The 25801-nt window shown below is 31.8% G+C and overlaps 2 protein-coding genes across 2 annotated transcripts; both read left to right on the top strand.

The window, feature by feature from the left end:
- The first annotated feature begins 4588 nt into the window (after positions 1–4588).
- LOC142631472 (deoxypodophyllotoxin synthase-like) lies at positions 4589–10752 on the top strand. The gene is made up of 3 exons (XM_075805644.1): positions 4589–4956; positions 5596–5917; positions 10519–10752. The coding sequence occupies exons 1-3, from the start codon at positions 4589–4591 to the stop codon at positions 10750–10752; spliced, it is 924 nt and encodes a 307-aa protein (XP_075661759.1).
- A 2416-nt stretch (positions 10753–13168) lies between these two features.
- On the top strand, positions 13169–24581 carry LOC142631473 (putative 2-oxoglutarate-dependent dioxygenase AOP1). The gene is made up of 6 exons (XM_075805645.1): positions 13169–13304; positions 13432–13463; positions 14112–14144; positions 21308–21648; positions 21843–22164; positions 24336–24581. The coding sequence occupies exons 1-6, from the start codon at positions 13169–13171 to the stop codon at positions 24579–24581; spliced, it is 1110 nt and encodes a 369-aa protein (XP_075661760.1).
- Positions 24582–25801: the final 1220 nt, after the last annotated feature.

The following is a 25801-nucleotide window of genomic DNA, read 5'->3' on the forward strand; positions in this document are numbered from 1 at the left end:
CTCGTAACTCGTAAGTGTTTATATAAGTCAAGCCAACGTTCTCATTCCTACTTCATCCACCACTAATCACATGGATGCTTACCTCTAAGGTTAAGTACTCCTCAAGGCAAATAAAGCATGGGGTTAACTTTGAATTTAGTGATCTATGATACACTTATATATTTATATATTTTTTTTTAATAAGAAATATAAATGACAAGAAAGCAATAAGCAAAACTGTGTGATTCTTTAATGGTCAGGGGATGAGCTATGTACAAGGGTGGGGGGCCATGACAGGACCACCCCCAAATATATATATATATATATATATATATATATATTAATGTTTTCAAAATTTAGTCTACAAAAACAAGAGTTCCCCCCTTCCAAATATTTAAATTAGTCCAATAATACTTTAAAAAAAATAATTGGTCTAGTAATTATGGTAATTATATTTTTCATTGTAAAATGTGTTTTTATATTTGATAAAGTTTGACATTAAATATGTTTGAATCTATCTTTTCCAACCCGTTACGTGGTGATTAATATGTCAGTGGCTCATTAGAAAAAATCATGTCACTAAAACTACACATAAAATGTCTCTTTAGTTGCCACATAATGGGTTAGAGGAAGATAATTTCAAATATATTTAGAGCCTAACTTATTCCTCCAAATTTTGGATCATTCATGTTTTTAAAGATTTCATTAGTTCAATTGAAATATATTTTACTTACTTTAGTATAAAATTTGATAATATTTGTATTGAAAATGAAACTTTTTAAGAATTTTACTATGAAATGGTAAAAATGAAATTTATTTTATGAAAATACTAAACTTTTTGTGTGTGTATATATATAACTTGTATATAATAAAAAAATGTGTGTGCATATATATGTGTGGGGGGATTGTTCTGATAAATATAATAGTGTCGCAATTTGACCTCCTAAAACAAAAATTTATGGCCCCACCCATGCTAATGGAATTATAGTTTTTTTTTTGGTTAAGAAAGAAATGGATTTGTGTTGCAAGCAGTGGTGGAGTCAGGATTTTAGTTTAGGGGGCCAAGATCAAAAGACAATAATAAAAAAAATAACCTAAAATTATTAATTTATATTAACAATAAAATTATAAACGAACAATAATTATCATACAAAGCCTATTAAAATTAAACAATTGTAATATAAATAAACAATTGTAAAACATCTAGTTCATAGTTATTAATTGACAAACAATCATCAAAGCAAGAGATTAATCTATATACATAATGTGGGACCTGAGGACCAAGGAAGACTAAAAATGCTATGACCTTTAATTGTTCATTGGCAAAAGCACCTTAAACCCAAGAAGTTGTTTTGCTTGATAAAAAGATGGGAAGGGACACAATATCTCCTGGAAGGCCGAGTGGAGAAAGTGGCCTTCTAGGAGAAGGCTAAGGCATCCGAAAGAAGTTTCCGGTAAAAGCTTATCTCCTGCCTCTGCATTAAATGATTGGCAACAGTCTTATCAACTGCATTGATAAGGAAATGACACATGAACAATAGATTCACAACTAAGTAACCCCTTCTACTACCTTCAACAAAAGTTTAATGGGACAAGTGTCCTAAGGATAACCTAGAAGGACACAGATGGAAGGCTAGGATGCAAGAAGGAAATGAGTATATAAAGGAAGAGAACTTCCAGATGTGGGGGATGCTAGAAAAAAATCAAGAAAGAGGATTAGAAAAAGAACAATGGTGAGTGAGAGAAAGAAGAGTGCATATCCCTATGCAAGAATTTGTCCTCGGACTGACCTAAGGAAAGCATAAATACTACTTGCTCTTCACATCCAAACTCTTTCCTTCTTACTTGAATCTTCAAACTTAGACCCGGACTTAACAAATTAGTTGCATGTAGAGTATTATTCTTATTTTGTGCATATGTTATGATATTTATGATCTACAATCTAACACTTTACTTCTTTAATCTATCACTTTGAAAATTAAAATGAGGAAAATTATATATAGTTTGAAGTACAAGTAGAAGTGATGCAAAGTTTTATTTTGTTGGGTTTAGCAATATTAGACTACGGGGATAATAGATGATGCAAGAGTTGAATGGTAGAGAAAACACATGCTCATGTTAGAATTATTATTATTATTATTATAATATGTTTTGGGCAATTTCTAATTTTGTATTTTTTTATCAATATTGTTGAATATCAAAAAGAAAATGATGAAATGATTATTCTAAAATATGCATTTTCATAATTTGACTTTGAAAAATTGGAGGATACAATTATATTCTAAAATATACAATGTTAAATGTTTGTAATTATATTGATATCCCTTTTCTGGATTATGAAAAGAAAAAAAAAAAATTCTAATCCATTTTATGGGTGGTGTTTCTTGCAATTTTACATTTTTTTTTTTGGTTCTAATTCAAAAAACTTCAATATTTATACTCTTTTTGTTACCAATATACTGCAAAAAGCGCGTGTTAAAGTCGCTGACGGGATGCATATGCACATCTATAAATAAGGAAGCTGAAAATGTGCAATTGTGCCCTCCATAAATGGCATTCATGAATACTAATTTATTATGTTTTTTTTTTTATGGGTAAGAAACATATATATTCAAAAAACTGCTAAATGCAAAGTAGCACTAGCAAATCAAAAGTACAAAAAAAGAAGGAAATGCAAAAACATAAAAAACACTAATTACAAAAAAGAAGGGAGCTAAGGAATAAAGAAAGAGAATCACTAGAAGTCTAGAAGTGAGTCCCCAAGCCTTAGCCCAACCAAAAAGGGAACTAGAAAAGAGAGCAAGTAGTTGGTTATCGGATCTATCCAAATCTTCAAATGTCCTCCGATTGTGTTCCTTTCAAATACACCACATCAAACACAATGAAACTAAGTTCTAAATGTGAGATGAATGCTTCCCCAACCAATTCCACCAGCCACACAATGTAACAACAAATGATCCACAGTCTCCCTACAACAACGACACATAATACACCAATCAACGAAGTCAAAGCCCTTAAGCCTCAAATTATCTCCTGTGAGAATCCTATCCCATGCCGCTGTCCAAACAAAGAAAGAGACACACCGTGATGCCTTAACCTTCTAAATAAATTTCCATGAAAAGCAATGGAAGAAGAACCATATAACTTATGATAATATGAGCGGATAGTAAAATTCCCGTTCTTTGTCAACTTCCATTTCATACGATCACCATCAACCACTAGAGGTAAATTGGATGCCAAGTATTGAAAGAAATCATCCATCACATCTGCCTCCCAATCATTAGGGTCACGAATGAAACGAACATCCCAAGTTCTCCTATTCCCTGCTCCTTGACACATCAAAGATGATTCTAAAGAGGCTACTTTGTTTGCAGCAAAATTGTATAAGACCGGAAAAGCCAAATGGAGAGGAAAATCTCCACACCATCTGTTTGTTTAGAATTTCACTCTATCCCTCACCCCAACCTTAAACTAGACATTTTTGCTAAACACTCCTCATCTCATCTGAATACTTCTCCACAAACCACACCCATGAACACCCCTACCCAACTTAGAGGTCCATCCCCCCATTCTTTCCCAAATTTCAAAGCTACCACTCTCCTCCAAAGCCTATTCTCCTCAATTCCAAAATGCCAAAGCCACTTTTCTAATAAGGCTTTATTATGTTTCATTTCCATTGATCTATAAAATCTAGTATAAAATCATGTGATTGCAAAAATTAAGAGTTTGTACTGTTGAAGGGGTTAGCAAATTCGATGAAAGGATACGTTTCATTAGATTCATACAAATTAAGTCTTTTATTTCAATTTTACTATAAAAGAAAATAATGAACGGTGAACACAAAAATATATAGAGAAATGGAATCATTAAATTTCAATTCCTATGATCAGCCTCTTTTTCCTTCTCAAAAAAGAAGAAGCCTTTTTTCAATAATTAACTCATATATATAAGAAAATTCAAAGAATAATTTAAGGCAAGGATTCGTTTGTTTAAGAAGCTACTTTATTTAAAGATCACATTTCTTTACATTATTGAAAAGAATAACGTTAAAGATACAAACTATTTTATAATTTTTTTTACAAATTGTTGATGTGGTGAGTGATTATTGGTAAATGAAAAAGTGATATTAATAAAGGGCCTAGATGAAAACCAATAAGAAGTTGGCCACATCAACATTTTATAAAAGTATTGTAAAATAGTTTGTAACTGTAGCATTACTCTATTTAAAAATTCAAATTTGAACAAATCCTAGAAATATATTGGCATAAAATTAACTTTGCTGAAAATTAGCTAGTAAAGCAACTAATTTGATGCCTTTTATAGAAATCCTATAAAAGGATATGATTTTGGTACAGAAGAGAAACAAATCATGAAAATCTTTTATCATTAAATGCATTTTCTTCGAGCACTCTTGTTAAATTTTCCTGGCATCTCCTTCTAGAGGCATGAGCTTCAAAAGAAATATATAGTGTTTTAGAAGTAGAACTATTTTCTCACAAAAAAATTTGATGACAAAGAGCTATTATTAGGAGCGGACGTCATAGGTTAAAACTCTCTTACAAAGAAAAAAGAAAAAAAAAAAAAAAAGTAATAAAGGAGAAACAAAATCATGGGTAGACAAGCACTGTCCAAAATTCCAGTCATAGATTTCTCAAGTGAGGACTTGAAGCCTGGCACAAATTCTTGGCTCTCAACACGCAAAGCTGTTTGCCATGCACTAGAAGAACAAGGTTGTTTTATTGCAGAAATTGGCAACAAGATTTCTTTGGAGCTCCATAACAAAATCTTTGGTACAATAGGAGAGTTGTTTGAGCTCCCCACAGAAACCAAGATGCAAAACACACATGACAAACCTTACCGTGGCTACATCAGTGTTGGTTCAGCCCATGAAAGCATGGGGATTGATAATGCAACGTGCCTAGAAGAAAGCCAGAAGTTCACAAATCTCATGTGGCCTAATGGGAATGATCATTTCTGGTATTGCTTGATCTTCTTTTTTCCATTATATACAAATATATCAATTATCTAATGCAGTTAAATTTATATTTTATGAGAGGAAATAGTATCAATATTTTGTTTGGAGGAAGAGTTTTGAAGTGGAATCTTAATTTATAATTGAGGAATTCTCAATGTTAATTCCCCTTGTTTGGGTTAACAAGAGAATTGAGTAAAAATTTCCATTAAAATTTTGACCTTTTTACTTTGAATATTTTCAAGCATCCAAAATTACAAATTCTAAGTTCAGATGAGAAATCTTCTCCAAAAATAAAAAGTTCAAATGAGGAAGATCTCATTAACAAAACAAAAATTGTAAAAAAAATTAAAAGAAGATGATAAAATTTTATTGAAGAAAGGTCAAGGATGAAAAAGAAGAAGCATGTTCTCTATTAAATATTTCCCTCCCTTAAAAAACCCAAACACTTTGAGTTTAATTTTTTATATACCAACAAGGCAACAACTAACAATTAAACATTAATCTCAAAATTTTGGGATCAGCTATGAATCTTAACAAATTAATCGGGATCGGTGAAAATGTATTAATACAGCTATGCTTAATAGGATCATTTAATTGTGCAACTACTTGTTTGATCCATCTTTTTGTTCTCTCTTAAATAGTGAAGGAGCTAATTTGTACGCAAAGCTAATGGCAGAAATTGATCAAACGGTGACAAGAATGGTGTTTGAAAACTATGGTGTTGAGAAATACTATGACTCAAACATTGCATCAACTGGGTATGTTATCCGATTTGGAAAATACAAAGAATATCAGAATTATGATCCTAAGAAGGGCTTTCCTACTCACACGGACAAGTCCTTCACCAGCATAGTGCAGCAGCACCATGTTAATGCTTTTGAGGTACAGACCAGGGATGGTGAGTGGATTGGCTTAGATCCTACACCTTCGTCATTTTTGTACATGGCTGGTGATGCATTTCAGGTATGTCACTGTTTCTATTTTACAAAAATATATATTTGCTTTTGTTTTCTGTTTTAATTATTTTATTTAATTTAATGTGAGACAGTGATGAGATTAAAAATAGAAGTGAAAGTTTTCATAGTAAAAAAAGATCACTATTAAGTTATTATGCGAGTTGTGAAATAGAAGTAAAAGTTTTCACGGTGAAAAAAGATTGTCATTAGTAAGTTATTATGCACGTTGAGTCTTTATGTAAGATAAGAGTGAAACTTAACCTCATATGATAAGAAAGTATAATGTATTAAGTGCACAGGTCATTTAACGAGATCTATGGTTAGAGTGCTAGAGTTTTTATTCAAATTTGTGTTTTATTCAATTTTTTTTATCCATTTTGTTAATTTATCTTACATAAGAAAGGGACTCACCTTTATGTATTAGAGAGTGTAATACATCAGGTACACTAAATCATTTCAGCATATCTAAGGGTTAAATACCAGTTGGTAAAATATTTGATGGTTGAATAATAGATCTGAGATTCAATTTCCGCCTATATTAAAAACTGATTGGTGTCTCTTAATTTGATGATAAAGAGTTATCATTAAGAGCAGACGCCATAAGTTAAAACTCTATCTAAAAAAAAAGGGTTGAACTGATAGGGTTTTTGGTTCAAATTTGTGTTTTATTCAATATATGTTCTAATTATTAACTTCTCAAACACAATTAATTGCAAAAAAAAAAAAACCTGTAAAAAATCCTTCATTAAGCTGGGTCAATTAAAACCCAATAGGAAAAAAAAAAAAATCTAAAATACTCTTGCTGTACTAAAAAGAATAAACTACAAATCTGAAGTACTGAGCTGGAACTCTAGAAAATCTCTCTTAATTACCCTTCACAATTTTTCTTCTATTTTAAAGTGATGAGTGTAATTACTCTTCACAATTAAAAAAAAAAAAAAAAATATATATATATATATATATATATATATATATATATATATATATAAATTACTGTACGGACAGCAAATAGGGTGTATATGGGCTGGATGGCCCAACGGTCCAGCCCAACCTAGCATTAAATTTCGGGCATAGACCTAGATTTTGCCTGTACATTTGGGCTGGGCCAATTTTGTTGATAGTGTAAGATTTTAGGTTGGACTTGAACTCAATATATTGACCAGGCCAAGTTTGAGCTTATATACTTTGTTTTTCAGCAAAACTACGTAATTATTATCTTTATTTTTTTTTATAGAAGATCTGTGTGATTATTTGGTTCTTAAATAGAAGTGATTATTTAAGATATTAGTTTATGAATCCTTAACAATATCAATTTTTTTAGAGAACCTTAATAATATGATGATGATGATGATGATGATATATACTATATAGATTAGAAACCAAGAGGCCAATATCCATTTGTTTTAAGGTTTGTATATATATTTTGGATAATTCAATAGTTTACAATAGGAGAAGGGGATTTGAACCTAGATGTCTTTGTTGGAAACACCAAAAGGTGACAATTGAATTACAAGGCTGTTAGTTTATATATAAACATAGTTCTGCATTATTTTTTTGGTTGAAATATAGATTAATAAAAAAAAAAATATTTAGCCCAGGGGTTGGGCTACGTAATGGTGGTTTCTCTCTCCTTAAACCCTCTGAATCCTAGGCCCAAGCTGGAGGGGTGTTTCATAGGGCTGGGCTTTAATTGAAACATTTCAAAAATCAATCTTGAATACTTCTCCTCCAATTTGTCGATAGAAACCTTTTTAATTTTTTGAATGAAGTATAAATTTAATAATTTATAGGCGTTTGTTAAAGCAAACACCAAAAAATACTCAGCTCCTACAGATGCGTTCACGATCAACATGAGTTCCTACCTCTTGTATATGTTATTGGCTAGACCAACAACATCCCAAGTTTTGTTACATTTCATCTATTGCTAGTTAACACCATCAATTATCTATATTCTATAATCTATAAACTATAATCAACATAAAAATAGTATTGTTGAATTTAATTTTGCAAAACTCTTGTTGTGCTACTTCAGCAATCACCTCATCAATCCCTTTTCTATCTTTTTTTTTTTTTTTTGGTGGCAATATTAACTATAACAAAATATTAATATCTTCAATTGATATTACCATTTACGATTTTCTTTCTTCTAAAAAACACTTTACAAGTTAGCATAAGTAACAATAATACCAATTGATATCACAACTATTCAGTTATTAACTTGACAAACCAAGAATAAATCACTTAAGCCATTTGTATTACAAATCCAAGCATAAGCCGTATAAAGTCACAAGAATGCTAATAATATTTTAACAATTTGGTTACTAACTTTACAAATCCAGGCATAAGCCACATAAACAACAATAATGCCGTTATTTCATATAATATCTCAACGAAATGCCTTTCAAATTCCCTTATAAAAATCTTGGAGCAACCAACATAATATAGCTTAAACTCTCTCTTTTTATGTATAAGACACTAACATAACCGTTTCTACAATATTTAAGACTTTCCATGAAATATAATTCTTATTGACAAAAATAGAAAAGACTTACCATTGCAAAAATGTAGCTTTCCTTTTTTTTTATTTATTTTTTTTTTTAGAAGAAAATGTAGCTTTCCTTTAGGGCCCGTTTGGATTGACAGGAAAAAAAGGGGGAGTGGAGGGGAGTAGAGTAGAGTTAGATGAAAATAGTCTAATTTTGGACAAATTCTATTCTACTTTACTCTACTCCCCCTCACTGATCTCTCAATCCAAACGGACTATTAATAAGATAGAGACATGCTTCCTATGATAAAAGATTGAAAAGAAATTGTCGTTATATACTTGGTATGTTTAATTCTACAATATTTAAGATATATATATATATATATATTTTGTTTCATGTGATAAATAAACATCATTGTATTTCAATATGCAATGAACAATTATTCTAGAATTGTTATCTAACAAACTGCCCTTGTAAAAGTTCTCTATTATGTTTGAGCTTGACACAATACTTAGCTATGTATTTCAATTTGCTTACAATAGTCTCTCTCTATTTCTTATGTTTTGTTTCTCCTCTGGTGCATTTTTAAGATTATTACTTCTACTTTTTTTTTTCCCCACTAATGGTTCTTTTGTTAATGTTTATTTAATTGCTGTATAAAATTTGCTATGTTAATGATATAGTGCTACCATACTAAATTGATAGTACTTTTGTAATACTTTATTGTCTATATAGCAAATTTGCAGAGACAATTAAATAAATATTAACAAAAAGGATCATTTGTAAAGGAAAAAAAAAGTAGAAATAATAAAAAATGCACCAAAGAGAACAAATACATAGTGATCAGCAAGTCTTTAATATTATAGAAGTGGCTTGTGCTTGGATTTGTATAGCAATTGGCTGATGTGATTCGTGCTTGGATTTGTAAAGTAATCCGATGGTTGTAACTAGGGGTGGCAAATGAATGGGTTGGGTTATATATAGGTTAAGTGTGTAATTATTCATTTATCCATTTATGACCCGTTATATATAAATTAATTACCTTTTACCCACCCAACCCATTTAGTAACCCACCCATTTAACCCAATATGACCAAAATACCTTTAAAATTACTTGAGTATCCTATTGACCTCCAAAATTACCAAAACATCCTTAAATACCCAAAATGATCCAAATACTCCTAAACTTCCAAAATTACCAATATACTCTTGGACATCCAAAATTATCCCCAAAATCTCTAAAACTAAAATGAGCAAAATATCGCCAAACTCTCTAAAATTAGCAAAATACCTTAGAAACCTCTAAAATAACCAAAATACCCCTGATATTCCTAAAATCACTAATTATGCTAAAAAACCACTAAAATGATCAAAGTACCCCCCAAAATCTCTAAAATGAGCAAAATACCCATATAACCTCTAAAAGAACTAAAATACTTCTAATATCTCTAAAATCATCAAATATGCTCAAAAACCACTAAAATGACAACTAGCATTATTGTGCCTTATGCAGATTTGTAAAGTTAGCAACAAATAGGTGTAAAAACAACCGAAATTATTGTGGCTTGTGCTTGGATTTGAAAAGTTAAAGTTCAATAGAAGATAATAATATATTTTTTTAATATATTTAATCATATCTATCTATATTCTTAAATCAAATCATATCCATCTATATTTTATACTATATATAGGTATTTGAGTTTTTTTTTTAACATATAGGTATTTGAGTTACAAACAATATTTGGATATATATTTCAATGTGCCGTACCAACTCTTTGACTTTTTATTTAGGATCAGACCCAACTCTTTGACTGATTGCCTAATACAAAACAATAACATTTATAGACTACATTAATTAAAATTATTGCTTAGAACAAAAAAAGAAAAAAAAAGGAAGAGCTTGTGTCCAGTATCTAGTTCTACTAGATACGTCTCTATATCCCAATATGTTTAGTGGAATTGGACACTAGACACAAGTTGTGTCCGAAAAAAATTATATATATTATATCCTATTACAAAATATATTTTCACACATCGAGTGACTCAGCAATTAGTTTAATTTTAAGTACTATATATAATCATCATTAACATTCTAAGGGTTGTATATAATTTGCATGGTGTAGGCATGGAGCAATGACAGGTTACGGCCTTGCAAGCATAGAGTAATGATGAATGGAAACAAGACAATACATTTGCTTGGGCTCTTTACATTCAACGAAGGGACAATACATGTACCAGAAGAGCTGGTTGATGATGAACACCCTTTACAGTATAAGCCATTTGATCACATTGATTATGTTAGATCACAAGAAGGTCAGGGACATGAGAATCCTATCAAAGTTTATTGCGGTGTTTGACATCTTTTGCCCCAAAGAATTTTATTGTTTTCCATGTCTGATATGCACAGTTTGAAATAATTGACAAATGGATATTCTTAATCTATTGTACAATGAATTACAAATTATGTTCATTTCATGGGTTGGCTTTCTTCCAAGTTATAAAAGTCCTTTATTTACCTGGAATAAACCATGCCATTAAATATGTTAAGGGAACTTGATGGTTACATGTATTTTATTTTCAAGCTCTTGGGCCATTTACTTTAAGTAATTCACTGATTAATTGTTGGTGTGCTAGACCATGGTCATTTATTTGAAAACTACTTCACAAATAAAAGTCGTGTCTCATGATAATTTGTAAAAAAAAACTCTCTTGTCGTAATCCCCTGACCTCCAATGTTGGAAGCAACTCATCTCTCTCTCTTACAAAACATTTTCTTGATCTCGTGATGATCCCTAGTCTATTTGTTTGATGAGAAATAAAAATAACTATAAAAAATTCGAGTGACTGAAGTTGAAGCAGCTACTTTTGAAACAACAGAAAGAAAAACAATAACTAGAGCGGACATTTACTGGATTAGGATTTTCATTTGTTAATTGTCTTTACAAGATCTGTTCAACTAAAAATTTTTGGTGATTCCCACCATGTCATTATCAAGAACTATCAGATATCTTATGATTATTTTTTTTAAGAACTAACTAACAAAATACACAAATACAAATATTTTCGAGGCATCAAGTTAAATTAGGTTGATTCAGGTTTGATGTTGAAACTTATTTTAAATAGTTACAATGGGTATGAGAATTTGAGTCATGAATGTCTCCATTAGAAAAATTAAAATGTGCTAGTTGAAATATAAGACTCTTGACAATATATTTTTGTTTTTTAGGACTTGGTTTTTGTATAGTTAGAGCATTAGGTCAAATTTTGTAAATTCAAATAATTTATTGAATACTAAAATTAAATAGTTGAATAAAAGTCCAATTTTTTATTATGCCTAAAAATGGCCTAACCTAATGTTGGTTTGGGAAATTCTCAACTTGAGGAAGTCAGGTTGGGTTGAAAGGTACCACAAACGTAACCCAAATTGACCCATTATTTTAAGTTAAAATATATAGGAGTGTGTGACATGCAAGCATCTATACAAGTTTTAAATTATAGTATTTCAAAATATGGTTATATGGAAAAAAATAAATAAATATTGTGCATTTCGTTTATCATACATGTAGTTGGGTACCTATATCTTTATCATATAGCACATAATAGTTGTCATTGTATTGAAATTTGATGTTTTTTTCTTTAATTTTTTAGGCTACCTTTATAGTTTCTGGTGGCTGATTAACTTATGATTTAGAGTATTGAAAGAGTTTAGTTAATGCCATTCTCAGGAAAAATTTGGAGTTTGGTATTGTTTAATGATTACATAAATGTGCAGCTGGATTTCTGAATTTTAATTTGCTAGGCTTACATCAAATTGGCTATTTTGGGCCAATAACAAGTTGTAGGTTTGGTATAGAGAAGAAAATAGGTGGATTGTGATGCTATAGGTTAGGGTAATGAGTGAATGATAAGTTTTAAATTTTAATAGTTAATTAAATGCCAAGTTTGCTGCAAATACAACTGATTTGTATTAATACATGAGTGTTATTTGTAGGTCAATCTGCTCCATTTGGATAACCATGAAGAATATGTTGGAAAATATAGAGATAAAAAACAAGTTATGATTCAACAATATAAATTCTAAAAATTAGCAATGACAAAAAGTAAATAGATAGAGTTAGAAAGATCTCACAAACTATAGAATCACGCAAAATACGTTGTCCTTAAAGCTTGATTTGTGCCACCCGGAGTAGAACTCGATGCAAATGGCTCTCTTGGTTGAATAACCCCACATGATTAGACTATAGTGATTTCTTCAAGTTGAACGCACAGTTAAGCAAGAAGAACAAAAAACAACTTTATTTGCCTTTCCTAAAAACCAAAATTGATGTTGAAATTTTCAGTGGAGATGAGCAGAAAATAGAGCAAAACAGGGGAAGAAAGGTGGCTGTGTGTAGCTGAAAAAACTGAAGAGAGCAATAGGGGAAAAAGGGGCTTTATAAGCCAACTAATTAGAGGACTTATGAGCTACAATGGTCACAGTGCATGCCCAATGGGCAGCACATTAAATGCCCAAGAGAGAGATAGAGACAAGCCTAAAACCAACTCAAACCCAACTCTAACCCCTAGCCCATAATCTTTCAAATTATCACTTAAGTTGTGCTATGGTTTATAAACACACATGAAGACTCATTTCTAACTAACGTGGGACACAAGCAAAGTTTTAGTGTTTGAAACACACACTCCAACATAATATGATATTAGTGAACATGATATAGAAGTTGATGGTATTATTTGAATTAAATTTAGAGAATGCCTTATTTGAAATTTAAGAATATGACAGAAGTTGAAGGGTGGAGCTTGTGTCCAGTGGCCAGTGCTACTGGACAAGTTGCGATGCAGATATGTGTCCGTATCTTAACGTGTCTAGTGGTTACTGGCCACTGGACACAAGTCATACCCGAAGTTGAAGGTCTTATTTGAAGGTGAAGAATATGACATAGAAGGTTTTTTTTTTTTGTTCTTTTTTTGTTGTTGAGAAGAATATGATATAGAAGTTAAAGTTGTTATTGAATTTAATAATCATTTGTTATTTGTAGGTAAATCAATCTGCTCTGTTGGACAACCATTGGTAATATGATGTAGTGAGAATAAAGATCCAACCATTAAAGAAAAATTATGCTTCTGGGTTCTGGCCCCCTCAAAATTCTCGGCAAAAATTTTGCACCCATTTATAATTATTAATTACTATTACTTTTTTTTTCTAAAAAAAATTGCTATTAATTTTATTTTTTAAGAAACTCTAAAATTACATTTTACGTTCATTTTTAATAAGGTTTTAATCCTATAAGTGATAACTGTATCACTAACTTAAAATAACTGGACATTTATAATTTTTTATAAACACATTCTTATTTGAACAATTTTTACAAAGAAAATAAAAGTGAATAAGAAAAAAAAAGTTGTAATTTTTGCTCCTTTCCTTATTTAAAAATTTTTTCTAGCTTACTTTGGAGTTGACGAGGGGATGGTCTCTTCTTCTTCATGCTCAAAAAATTACAGCATCACCAAACTTGAATCCTCTCTCCCTCTCTAACGTCCAGACTCTAGAGTCTAGCAAATTAGGGAACTAGAACTCTAGAATCCAGACCACTTAGGCCCTATTTAATACACCCACTCAAACACATGTTTTCAATTTTTAAACAACATTACACGTATTTTCACACACTTTTTTTATCTACATGTATTTCCACACATATTTTCAAACACATGTTTTCAGTTTTTAAGTGCATATACCAAATACCCCCTTAGTGTCCGTTTAGAAATCCCTTATCTAGGTTTTTGTTGATAATTTTTTACTGAAAATGTGTTAAAATATACTTATATTTTTTTAAAAAAAAAACAAAAAAAAGTACGATTTCAAAAAATTGTACATAAAAACTCTAAAAACTAAAAGTAAAAACTAATGTCAAATCTATTTTGACTTTAATTTTTTCATTGGTCTCTCCAAAGTGCCGAAAATGATATTGTGACCCGGCATATATGCCGGGCACACAGTATACCACCTCCCAAAGTGCAGCCCAAAAGTTTTTATTTTTATTATTTTTTTTATTACTAATTTGAGATTACAATTGCTCCAAGTCCTACACGTGGCGGGTTACTTCCAGTCTTCTAAAGCAAAGTTATATTCCGGCCCAGTCCATACCTCAATTTGGGATTACAGTTCGCTGCAAGTCCTACGCTTGGGGTCCGAAGTATGACTTTTCTTCCCTTTGTTATTGGTCATTAAATTAATTATTCTATCATATAACATATAAATATAATCAACTATTCAGCATATATATAATCAACTATCAGCTTTTTGTTTGTTTGTTTAATTTCAGAATTTTTTATTAATTCTAATTTAAAGTTTACTCATTTATCTAATAATATTATATATTTGTTAACTATTGATGCAGTAAGGGTGTCATGAGGCTAGCTAGCTCCAAAAAATAAACATTAAAATCATATGTTCGTGCGTGGATGTGTTCATTATTTGGAGCTAATCTCATAACACTTTTGAATTTATAAGTATTTCTTAAATATGTAATATTATTAGACAAATGCATATACCTCAAATTGAAATAAATGAAAAATAACATTAAATATAAGAAAGAAAAAAAAAAAAAAAAGGGTTGTCCTTGGGCAACACCCATTAAATGATATCACACTTTTTTTTTTTTTTTTGTGATACAAGATAGAATTCTACTCTAACCTAACCTAAGTGTATATGTGTATGAAGCTCCCTCTTAGAGACTTGAACCCCGACCCTTGTGGAGTGACCATTGCACCAAGGGTATGCAGTGGTATATCACACTTAATTATTCGCTCTTCGTTGGTCACATTTTTCCGTGATCTTTCCAATAAATTTCTTCAAGTGCAAGCGTTAATTTGTAAAGAAAATTCTTTCAAATTATTATTTTTCATTATCCAACAAATATTTAAGAGAATGAAAAATGAGCCTTTCAATACTATATAAAACAATTTGATAAAAGATACCTTTTGAGTGATGTGGTGTTCTATGAAAGTAGTCTCACTGTATTGAAAATCCCAATAGCATTTATGAAAATTTTGTTCTAGCTGTTTTGATTTTCTCTATTGAATATGAAAAATAAGAAGTGAGATGCTTAAGATTTACATAACATAATGGAACGAAGTTTTGTATTAAGAATTTATAATGCATTGACTATTGTGCACTAAAAATCTACGATGAATTTAAGTTTGGTGAATGCGTGTGAAAATTTTTCTATTCAAAATAAAAGAGAAAGTCGAAGAAAAAGAAAAAAAAGAAGCAAGAAAAGAAGATAGAGTCAAAGTGAATTCGCTAGGTTTGATTCCCACTCCATGTACAAAATGTTCTGAGAAATATTTACCATTCGAAAAGAGGAAAAAATAGTGTATTTATCTAAAGAAATGTCCTTGAGAAATGGCATATGTATAGAACCTTTAACGAGATAGTGCCTTTTCATCTCTTAAAATGGAATTTGACAAGTAGCACATAAATGGTCATCTATCACTTGCAAACCGTCCATCATAATGATGAGTAAGAGCATGGATGAGCATAAGTGAATTACTTTCAGACAGCATTTAGAGATTGAATGATAAATAGGCACAGAAACGTTATCGTCATCCAATAATGTGCAATTAAAGGTCTGTTACAGACAGCAAAGGTTGGGATTAAATGGTCATCATTATAGTGTAATGTTATACTAAGCATTAACTTATCATAAGGCTATATAAAGCTAGGAAAGACAGGTAAAAATAGAAAAAACACACACAAATTACTCTACAAAATTAAGATTCTTGAATAGCTTGAGCTAACTTAAATATCAGGGTTCTTGGTAGGCCACAAACCGGTGTCATTATTCATTTAGTGTTTTCTCTTAAACAGGATCTCAAGTCGTCCATTGAATTGACGAGGAACATACTAATGAGGCGAAATCGTGCTTCATCAATTTGGCGCTGACTGTGAGAAAATGACCATAAGCCATCGAATTCTTTAATTGACTAAGTTCCGCAAAACTGATTGACTCAAACACTATTGCACCACCGAACTCGGTGGTAATGGCTCAACAAATTCAAGCACTGACAGCTAATGTGCAAGAATTGATGAAACATAATGAAGACTTGAAGCGAAAGGTGTGTCCTGAGGGCATGAGTATGTCGTAGTCTCGACGTAACTGCAATGACAATGACGATGAAGCCCAGAGCCCAAGGAATAGCAGAGGAGAAACTTCATAACACACCACTTAGTCAACTCATGGCAATGATCAAATGATGAAAAACATGAGGAAGGAGCTAGACGAAGTCAAAATTGCCATGAAGGGTAAGACAATAGTAAACCTTGATGGCATGATCAAAAGGACAGACTCACCCTTCACTGTCAGCATTTTGGAGTGCCCCTTGCCTCCCAAGTTTCATCTCCCTCAGCTGGAAGTTTACGATGGCAAGAAGGATCCCTTGGATCACATAGGGGCATTCAAAACAATCCTAAGCCTCCAGTAGACCCTAGATGAAGTCATTTGCAGGACATTCCGGCAACCCTTAGGGAAGCAGCAAGGGTGTGGTTTAGTAAGCTACCCGTAGCGTTTATTGCAAATTTTGATAAGCTAAGTGATTCCTTTGTCCGTCACTTCATTGGAGGCTAACGCCATAAGAGGCCCACCTCTTATTTGTTAATTGTAAAGCAGCAGGAAGGGGAAACCTTGAGAGAGTATGTAAAACGTTTCAACAAGCAATACTAGAGATTGACGAAGCAGATGATCAGGTGATAGTGACAACCTTCCAAGCAGGGTTGAACAATCTTGACCTCGTCTTCTCTCTAGGGAAGACTCCTCCAACTTCAATGAAGGACTTGTTGTTCAAAGCATAAAAATACATGAATGGGGAAGATGCACTGGCTGCAAAGGGATTGGCGGATAAGCAAAAGAAGGAAGAAAACGCTGAGTCCTAGGGCAAGAAGAGGGATCACAAGGATAATCTCACAGATGCCAAGGCCAGCAAAAGTGGTGTAGAGACGTCATTAAAGAAAAAGCTAAATTTCACTTCTTTGTCGATGCCCGTAGACAAAATCTTCATGCAAATAAAGGACGACCCTACTCTGAAATGGCCCAAACCTTTGAGCTCGTCCTCAAAACGGAGAGATACAAAAAACTATTGCCACTTCCATAAGGACCATGGTCATTATACTAACGAATGCCAAGATTTGAAAGAACAGATAGAGGAGTTGATCCAAAGGGGAAAACTTCAAAAGTTTGTAGAAAGATTAATAGGCCTGCCAGCGAACAGAAGAGAAGTCTACCTACGACCATAAGGAAGAAGATCGAGACAATTCCAAGTAGATAATGGGAGAAATAAGGACGATCACTGGAGGACTGGTTGTTGGGGGATCGTACAAGTCCCTGTGAAAGGTAGTCCAAAGGAAAGTAAACAGTGTTCATATCAAACACCCAATGGCAAAACATCATTAAACCGGGAATGACGACATTGTTTTTTTTGAGTGAGATGTGAAGGGGATTAAGCAGCCACACATCGACCCACTCATTATTTTGCTAACCATTGAAGGGTACAACACCAGAAGAGTGCTGGTGGATAACGGAAACTCAACAGATGTAATGTTCATGATGGCATTCCAACAAATGAAGTTGGATCCAAAATGCCTCAAACCCTTCGGGTCCCTATTGGTTAGTTTCAGTGGAGACCATGTTTACCCAAAGGGCATCATTTCATTGCAGATTACAGTAGGGGCATACCCCGTTCAGGTGACAAGGATGGTAGATTTTTTGATTGTCGATTGCCCTTCATCTTACAATGTGATTCTTGGACGACCAACCATTAACCGCCTTAAGGCTGCAACTTCCACATACTGCTTGAAAGTAAAATTCCCGACCCCCCATGAGATTGGAGAAATATGTGGCGACCAACTTTTAACCAGGGAATGTTACCAAGCAATCTAGCTTCTAGAGAAAATCACACCTAGATGGTAGAGGAGGAACCACCCAAGCCCATAGAGAAAGCAGAAAACATAGAGCTAATGGAAGGAGACCCATGTTTAGGGTTTAACCTACCATATATACCCATGTTATAGTTCATTGTAACACTTGGTTTGTATTACACTTTCATATATAAAAGTTGTAACCCTTAAGAATTTCCTCCATAGACGTAGGCCGTTAGGCTGAACCACGTAAACTTAATGTTTTTGTATTTTATATTTTCTGCTTCCCTCATTTGTATATATTCTAGCATATTCAATATGGTTATATACATGGTAATATTTACATGTGATCATTAAATCCACGTAATCATCAAGTTCTTGACGTAAAGACATTTATTTATGAGCAATATCCCGTACATAAAATTTTATTCATACATATATTATTATTGAAAGCCCTTTAAAAGTTCAAATGAAAAATATCAACAAACACTTCTGATTGAAAAATATGAACAGATACTTCTATGAGTAAGATTAGAACTAAAAGAAAAGACATGCAAAAAAAAATGGTAAGGAAACCAATAATGTGATGATTAAAATCATCAAGTTCTTGATATCACAAATATTTATTTATGAGTAATATTGAGTACATAAATTTTTATGTAATCATATATTCTTATTGAAATCCCTTTAAAGGAAAATAGCCATATGCCAAATTATAAATAAAGCCACAAATAGACACTTCTTCTACACACTTTTGAAATTAGAAGAAGCCAAAGTCACCATATAAGAGACCACACACTACATTGAAATAACAACCGAGAGATGCGTCTTTTTGGACTGAGAGTTTAAACACCACAAAAGACTTTGAGAGAAAGTTCTTTTTGATAAGTGATCAGTCTTTTTTGTTCTTGAGCATAATCACGAAGATTTAATGGCTTGTAGTGTAAGGGATGCTCTTCATCGACTAATTCTTCTGGCACACATATATTCTTATTGTTGTGCGAAAACAACCCAAGTGAATATCTTGTCTCAAGATTTTCAGTCAACAAAACTCGATGGATGCAAGCTTTTATCCTATCATTGCTCCATACCTTGGTCAAGCAAAACATGCATCCATCAATTCCATTGAATATGATCTTGTAAAGCATATCATAACATATTGGTACAATATTGGAAAGCTAAATTAACCGGAGTTGTTATAGATTGCGAAAATACTTAAATTGATCACACCATTAAGACAAAACAAGAAATTAACAATCTACTTCCATATTTACGTAGTTAATTTTGTAACAAAGTAGAATGATAATTATTTTCTCTAATTTCCAAAAAAGTTCTATGTTCGGAGCTAACGAATCGAGTAACTGAACATTCACCTCGATCTTACTTCTCTATTTTGGTTAAGAGGAGTAAGAAAAAGTAAAGTTTTCAGTGAAGAAAATCTAAACCATGAAATTTGGGTAGCTTATAATAAGTAATTAGGAAAACTATGATTAATCTTTATTTATTGTCCGCTTATGAATTCACAAGGTTATTTTCCAACAAGATTAGATAAATATAATTTATCTAATAAAACTAATCAAAATCCTTCATAGTTTAAATTATAGGCTTATTTTCATATATCACAACAAATTCATAATTAAAAGATCTAACATATTTGAATTTATTTTATTTGTTTATAAATATGATAAATTTTGAACCTATAGCAACCTTGCGCTTTATTATCGGTTTAAAATGTCAATTTATTTTTGTTATGGTGAATATTTGATCTCAAGCCCTTATTGGCCAATAATGGACTTTAAAAATTAAACTAACTGAAACTCAAATATATTTGAATTAAACGTGACTAACTACAAATATTACTCATCCAATTCAATACTAAATATTCAACACTACATTCTATACATTATGCTACCTTATTTTTATTGATTTTCCATCAATAGAATTAATATTTTTTTGTGTGACTCTCATATTCTTAAATATTTCTAAGTAGGATAGTAAAAAGAAATAAATAAGTAAAGAGAGGAATATCTATAGCAATTTTGCAAGAGCAAGCAATTTAAACCATAATTTGCTTATAGTAATTGCCCACCTGGAGTCCATCACCTGCCAAGAATATAAAGGATATGAAGGGGAGGGATCAAAATCAATCCATTCATCATCCTTTGTTTTTATCTCCAAACCCTTTACACGATTTTGGTGAAGTATGGTGTTTAAGTCCTTGTCCGTGTGGTTGTCAAGGCCATCGTTGCTCCCAGTTTTCTGAGGTTCATTATATATATATATATATGCCGAAACTGTGAGTAGTTGATTCCATGTGAGAGTCATAGTAATTGCCCACGCCATAGTAATCACAACTTTACAATAATAATAATTAATCTTGCAATATCACGGTTTCATAATTTTTTTTTATTAAAAAAAAAGCACAACTGCAATAGTACACAAAACTTGTGGATTAGTGCTCCACTGGGTTCATGGGACGTAATATACCGGTATTAGTTACCACTGGGTTCAACTTTTTTGTTTTTTGACGATTACATTGCTTATACAATATTATATAAGAAAGGAAGAGTACAGTTAAATTATTTAATTTGATATGGTTTCGAGAAGTAACAGAGGACTACGGAGTTTTCGCAAGCAAGCAGTATGAGTCTTTGCTGAAAGGTCGCCGTTGTTCCAGGAGGAGTCAAGTGGTTATGCGAAGTGCTTGATAAGTGATAAGATTTGACATTGGAAAATGTTGTTGGCTACTAGTTTTTCCTATCCATGTGAAAATACGGTATATTTGTTGACTAGATTTAAGAATGGTAAGAAGTATACTATGCCAATCAACGCCGGTTCTGTAAAAATTAGTTAGTCACAGCTGTGATCATTTTTACCAATTCTCAATCTTTGACGACTGACATCTATAAATAACACAGCATTGCATTGCATTGCATACCAATGCATTGCACAGTTTTGCCTTTGCAACCCTCAAAACACAAGTCAAAATCATGGCTACCAAGATTCCAGTTGTTGATCTCTCCAACTTGGACCTGAAACCTGGTACAAAAGCATGGTTCTCAGCTCGCAAAGATGTTTGCCATGCACTTGAAGAATACGGTTGTTTTGTAGTGGAGCTTAGCAATAAAATTCCTTCAGAGCTTCACAACACAATCTTTGGCACATTTGGAAAGTTGTTTGAGTTCCCCACAGAAACCAAAATGAAATTCACCTCTGAAAGGCCTTTCCATGGCTATTTCTCTTCTCCTAAGTACGAACGCCTGGTGATTGATAATGCAACCTCCACAGATGTAACTCAAAAGTTTACCAATATCTTCTGGCCCAATGGGAATCATCATGTCCGGTGATAACCTAATCGAAATCTTATCTTCTTCTATTTTTAACTATAAGAAAATAATAAAATCACAGTATTCGATCTCTAATAGCTTTTTTATTTTTTATTTTAAACTTCTGCTTTTATTTATTTATTTACTTAAAATTTTTAAAACTATGTACAACGTAACAGTAACACTTTTTGATGTGTTTTCTCTTGGTTAGCGAATGTACTGATTCATATGTGAAGCTGATGGCGGAATTAGATAAAATGGTGACAAAAATGGTATTTGAAAATTATGGCGTGGGGAATTACTATGACTCTCACATGGAATCAACTACTCACAGTTTCGGCATTTTAAAATATAATGAACCTCAGAAAACTGGGAGCAACAACGGCCTTGACAACCACACGGACAAGCACTTTACCACCATACTTCACCAAAATCGTGTAAAGGGTTTGGAGATAAAAACAAAGGATGATGAATGGATTGATTTTGATCCCTCCCCTTCGTCCTTTATATTCTTGGCAGGTGATGGACTCCAGGTGGGCAACTACTGTAAGCAAATTATGGTTTAAATTGCTTGCTCTTGCAAAATTGCTATAGATATTCCTCTCTTTATTTATTTATTTCTTTTTACTATCCTATGTAGGAATATTTAAGAATATGAGAGTCACAAAAAAATATTAATTCTACTGATGGAAAATCAATAAAAATAAGGTAGCATAATGTATAGAATGTAGTATTGAATATTTAGTATTGTGAGTTCCAGTTAGCTTAGCTGGTAAAATTTTTGATAGTTGTATAAGAGATCTGGAGTTCAATCCCCCGCCTACACCAAAAATTGATTAATATCTTGATTTGATAATAAAGAGCTATTATCAGGAGCGGACGCCATAAGTTGAAACTCTCTAAAAAAAATAGTATTGAATTGGATGAGTAATATATTTAAATTTCAGTTAGTTTAATGGGATAATTATAGATTACCCACCTGTGATTTAGCTCGAATTTAACTTATCCATCCGTGGTTTCATTTTTTGGGCATAATAATCAAAGTGGGTTTTGTGTTGAGTGAAAATGATTATTAAAAAAAAAAAAAACCCATTTTCCTAAATATCAAATACTTGATTTTTTTTTGGGTGTGGAAAACCACCAATTCAAGAAATGGAATAACCCCATATTCTTTCTGCCTATGATTGTTTGAAAGAAAAAGAAACACTCACTTGAGATGGGAATGTTGTTGTCGTTTTTGGAAGCAGCCAAAGCCTGTCACCTTGTGACTCTTCTAATTGATGATGGGTCTCCATTGGGTTTGAATCAAGAATGTTGAAGGGAAAAAAAAATGAACAGTATTTTGGTAGGGACACCGTAAAGATCAAAGATTGAGAAAGAGAGGTGGAAGGGCATAACGCTACTTTCCATTCTCTAATTAAATATGTTGACCATTATTTTCCTCTGGTGTATTTCTTTCTTTTCTACCTGAGTTTTGTTGCATTTTTGATCCTGTCACTAACAATTCATGTATTAGTTCAATACATTGAACTTGGGTTTGGATGTGCGTGGGTGTGTTGATGTTTGTATTTTGCCTTGGGTTTTGGGGTTGAATTTTGATAGATCCATGGTTTGTACTTTGATGATATTGCTTGATTTGATTTGTATTAGTTTTTTGGGTGTATGTTCTTTATGTTTGTGTATGTTCTTCATGTTTGTGAATTGTGAGAAGATAATACCATATTTTAATCTTGTTTTTCTTTTTTGTTTTTTGTTTTGTTTTGTTTTGTTTTGTTTTTTGTTTTTTTTTTTGTGTGTGTGTGGAGGAAAGAGACATAAAATGAGTGTAAAAAGACTTATTTACCTATCTTTTTTATCAAAGGTGGATAATAGAGAATAAACAGAAGTAACCTCAGGTGGGTAAAGTGTCAAAAATAAAACTATTGGTGGGTAAGTTAAACTCAGGTTAAACTACAGGTGGGTAATCTGTAATTATCCATAGTTTAATTGTTAAAGTCCATTATTATCCAATAAGGGCTTGAGATCAAATATTCACCATAACAAAAATAAATTGACATTTTAAACCGATAATAAAGCACAAGGTTGCTATAGGTTCAAAATTTATCATATTTATAAACAAATAAAATAAATTCAAATATGTTAGATCTTTTAATTATGGATTTGTTGTGATATATGAAAATAAGCCTATAATTTAAGCTATGAAGGATTTTGATTAGTTTTATTAGATAAATTATCAGAAGTTGGTATTTATCTTATCTTGTTGGAAAATAGCCTTGTGAATTCATAAGCGGACAATAAATAAAGATTAACCATAGTTTTCCAAATTACTTATTATAATCTACCCATATTTCATGGTTTAGATTTTCTTCACTGAAAACTTTACTTTTTCTTACTCCTCTTAACCAAAATAGAGAAGTAAGATCGAGGTGAATGTTCAGTTACTCGATTCGTTAGCTCCGAACATAGAACTTTTTTGGAAATTAGAGAGAATAATTATCATTCTATTTTGTTACAAAACTACATAAATTTGGAAGTAGATTGTTAATTTCTTGTTTTGTCTTAATGGTGTGATCAATTTAAGTATTTTCACAATCTATAACAACTCCGGTTAATTTAGCTTTCCAATGTTGTACCAATATGTTATGATATGCTTTACAAGATTATATTCAATGGAATTGATGGATGCATGTTTTGCTTGACCAAGGTTTGGAGCAATGATAGGATAAAAGCTTGCGTCCATCGAGTTTTGTTGGCTGAAAATCTTGAGACAAGATATTCACTTGGGTTGTTTTCGCACAACAATAAGACGATATGTGTGCCAGAAGAATTAGTCGATGAAGAGCATCCCTTACACTACAAGCCATTAAATCTTCGTGATTATGCTCAAGAACAAAAAAGACTAATCCCTTATCAAAAAGAACTTTCTCTCAAAGTCTTTTGTGGTGTTTAAACTCTCAGTCCAAAAAGACGCATCTCTCAGTTGTTATTTCAATGTAGTGTGTGGTCACTTATATGATGACTTTGGTTTCTTCTCATTTCAAAAGTGTCTAGAAGAAGTGTCTATTTATGGCTTTATTTATAATTTGGCATATGGTTATTTTCCTTTAAAGGGATTTCAATAAGAATATATGGTTACATAAAAATTTACGCACTCAATATTACTCATAAATAAATATTTGTGATATCAAGAACTTGATGATTTTAATCATCACATTATCTGTTTCCTTACCATATTTTTGCATGTCTTTCCTTTAAATTCTAATCTTACTCACAGAAGTGTCTGTTCATATTTTTCTATCAGAAGTGTCCGTTGATATTTTTCATTTGAACTTTTGAAGGGCGCTTTCAATAAGAATAAATGTATGAATAAAATTTTATGCATGGGATATTGCTCATAAATAAATTCTTTTGACATCAAGAACTTGATGATTACGTGAATTTAATTATCACATGTTAAATATTAGCATTGACATAACCATGTTAATATACTAGAATATATACGGATGAGGGAAGTATAAAATATAATACGCAAGAACATGAAGTTTACATGGTTCATTCTAACGGCCTAGGTCCACAGAATAAATTCTTATAGGCTACAACTTTAATATATGAGAATGTAATACAAATCAAGTATTACAATGAACTATAACATAGTTATAAATAGTAAGTTAAACCCTAAACTAATAGACTTCTAGTACAAAGGAAAGGCAGAGGCATAGCCCCTTAAAACTTCCTTTAAGGTCATCTACAAAATTATAAATCATTACTAATATTTGCTTACTCGATTTGGAAGCAAAAAAAGAAAAAGAAAAAGAGAATGAACAACAACCATCGTGATTCTCTTAAAATTTATTCTGCGGTCATCCCATAAATTTGAGAATTGGATTCAAAAAAATAAAATTAATAATAACACAAAAAAATAGGGTCAGTGTCATTCCTCCCAAGTATAAACAATTTCAATTTCAAATTAATCAGTAGTGTCAACCAAAAAAACAAAAAAAACAAACCCATATTTATCTTCGGGCAAGGCTTAAGTACAATACTTAGATGTTATTCTTTAGGTTTCCCTCTTAAAATTTTGCCATGTGAATTTTTTTTCATAGGATGGAAGTGTATTTTTTAATTAAGTAGTCACATGGTTAAATCTTAAGAGAGGAACCTAAGAAACAA

Source organism: Castanea sativa, chromosome 4, assembly GCF_040712315.1.
Source record: "Castanea sativa cultivar Marrone di Chiusa Pesio chromosome 4, ASM4071231v1".
In the NCBI taxonomy this organism is placed as follows: domain Eukaryota; kingdom Viridiplantae; phylum Streptophyta; class Magnoliopsida; order Fagales; family Fagaceae; genus Castanea; species Castanea sativa.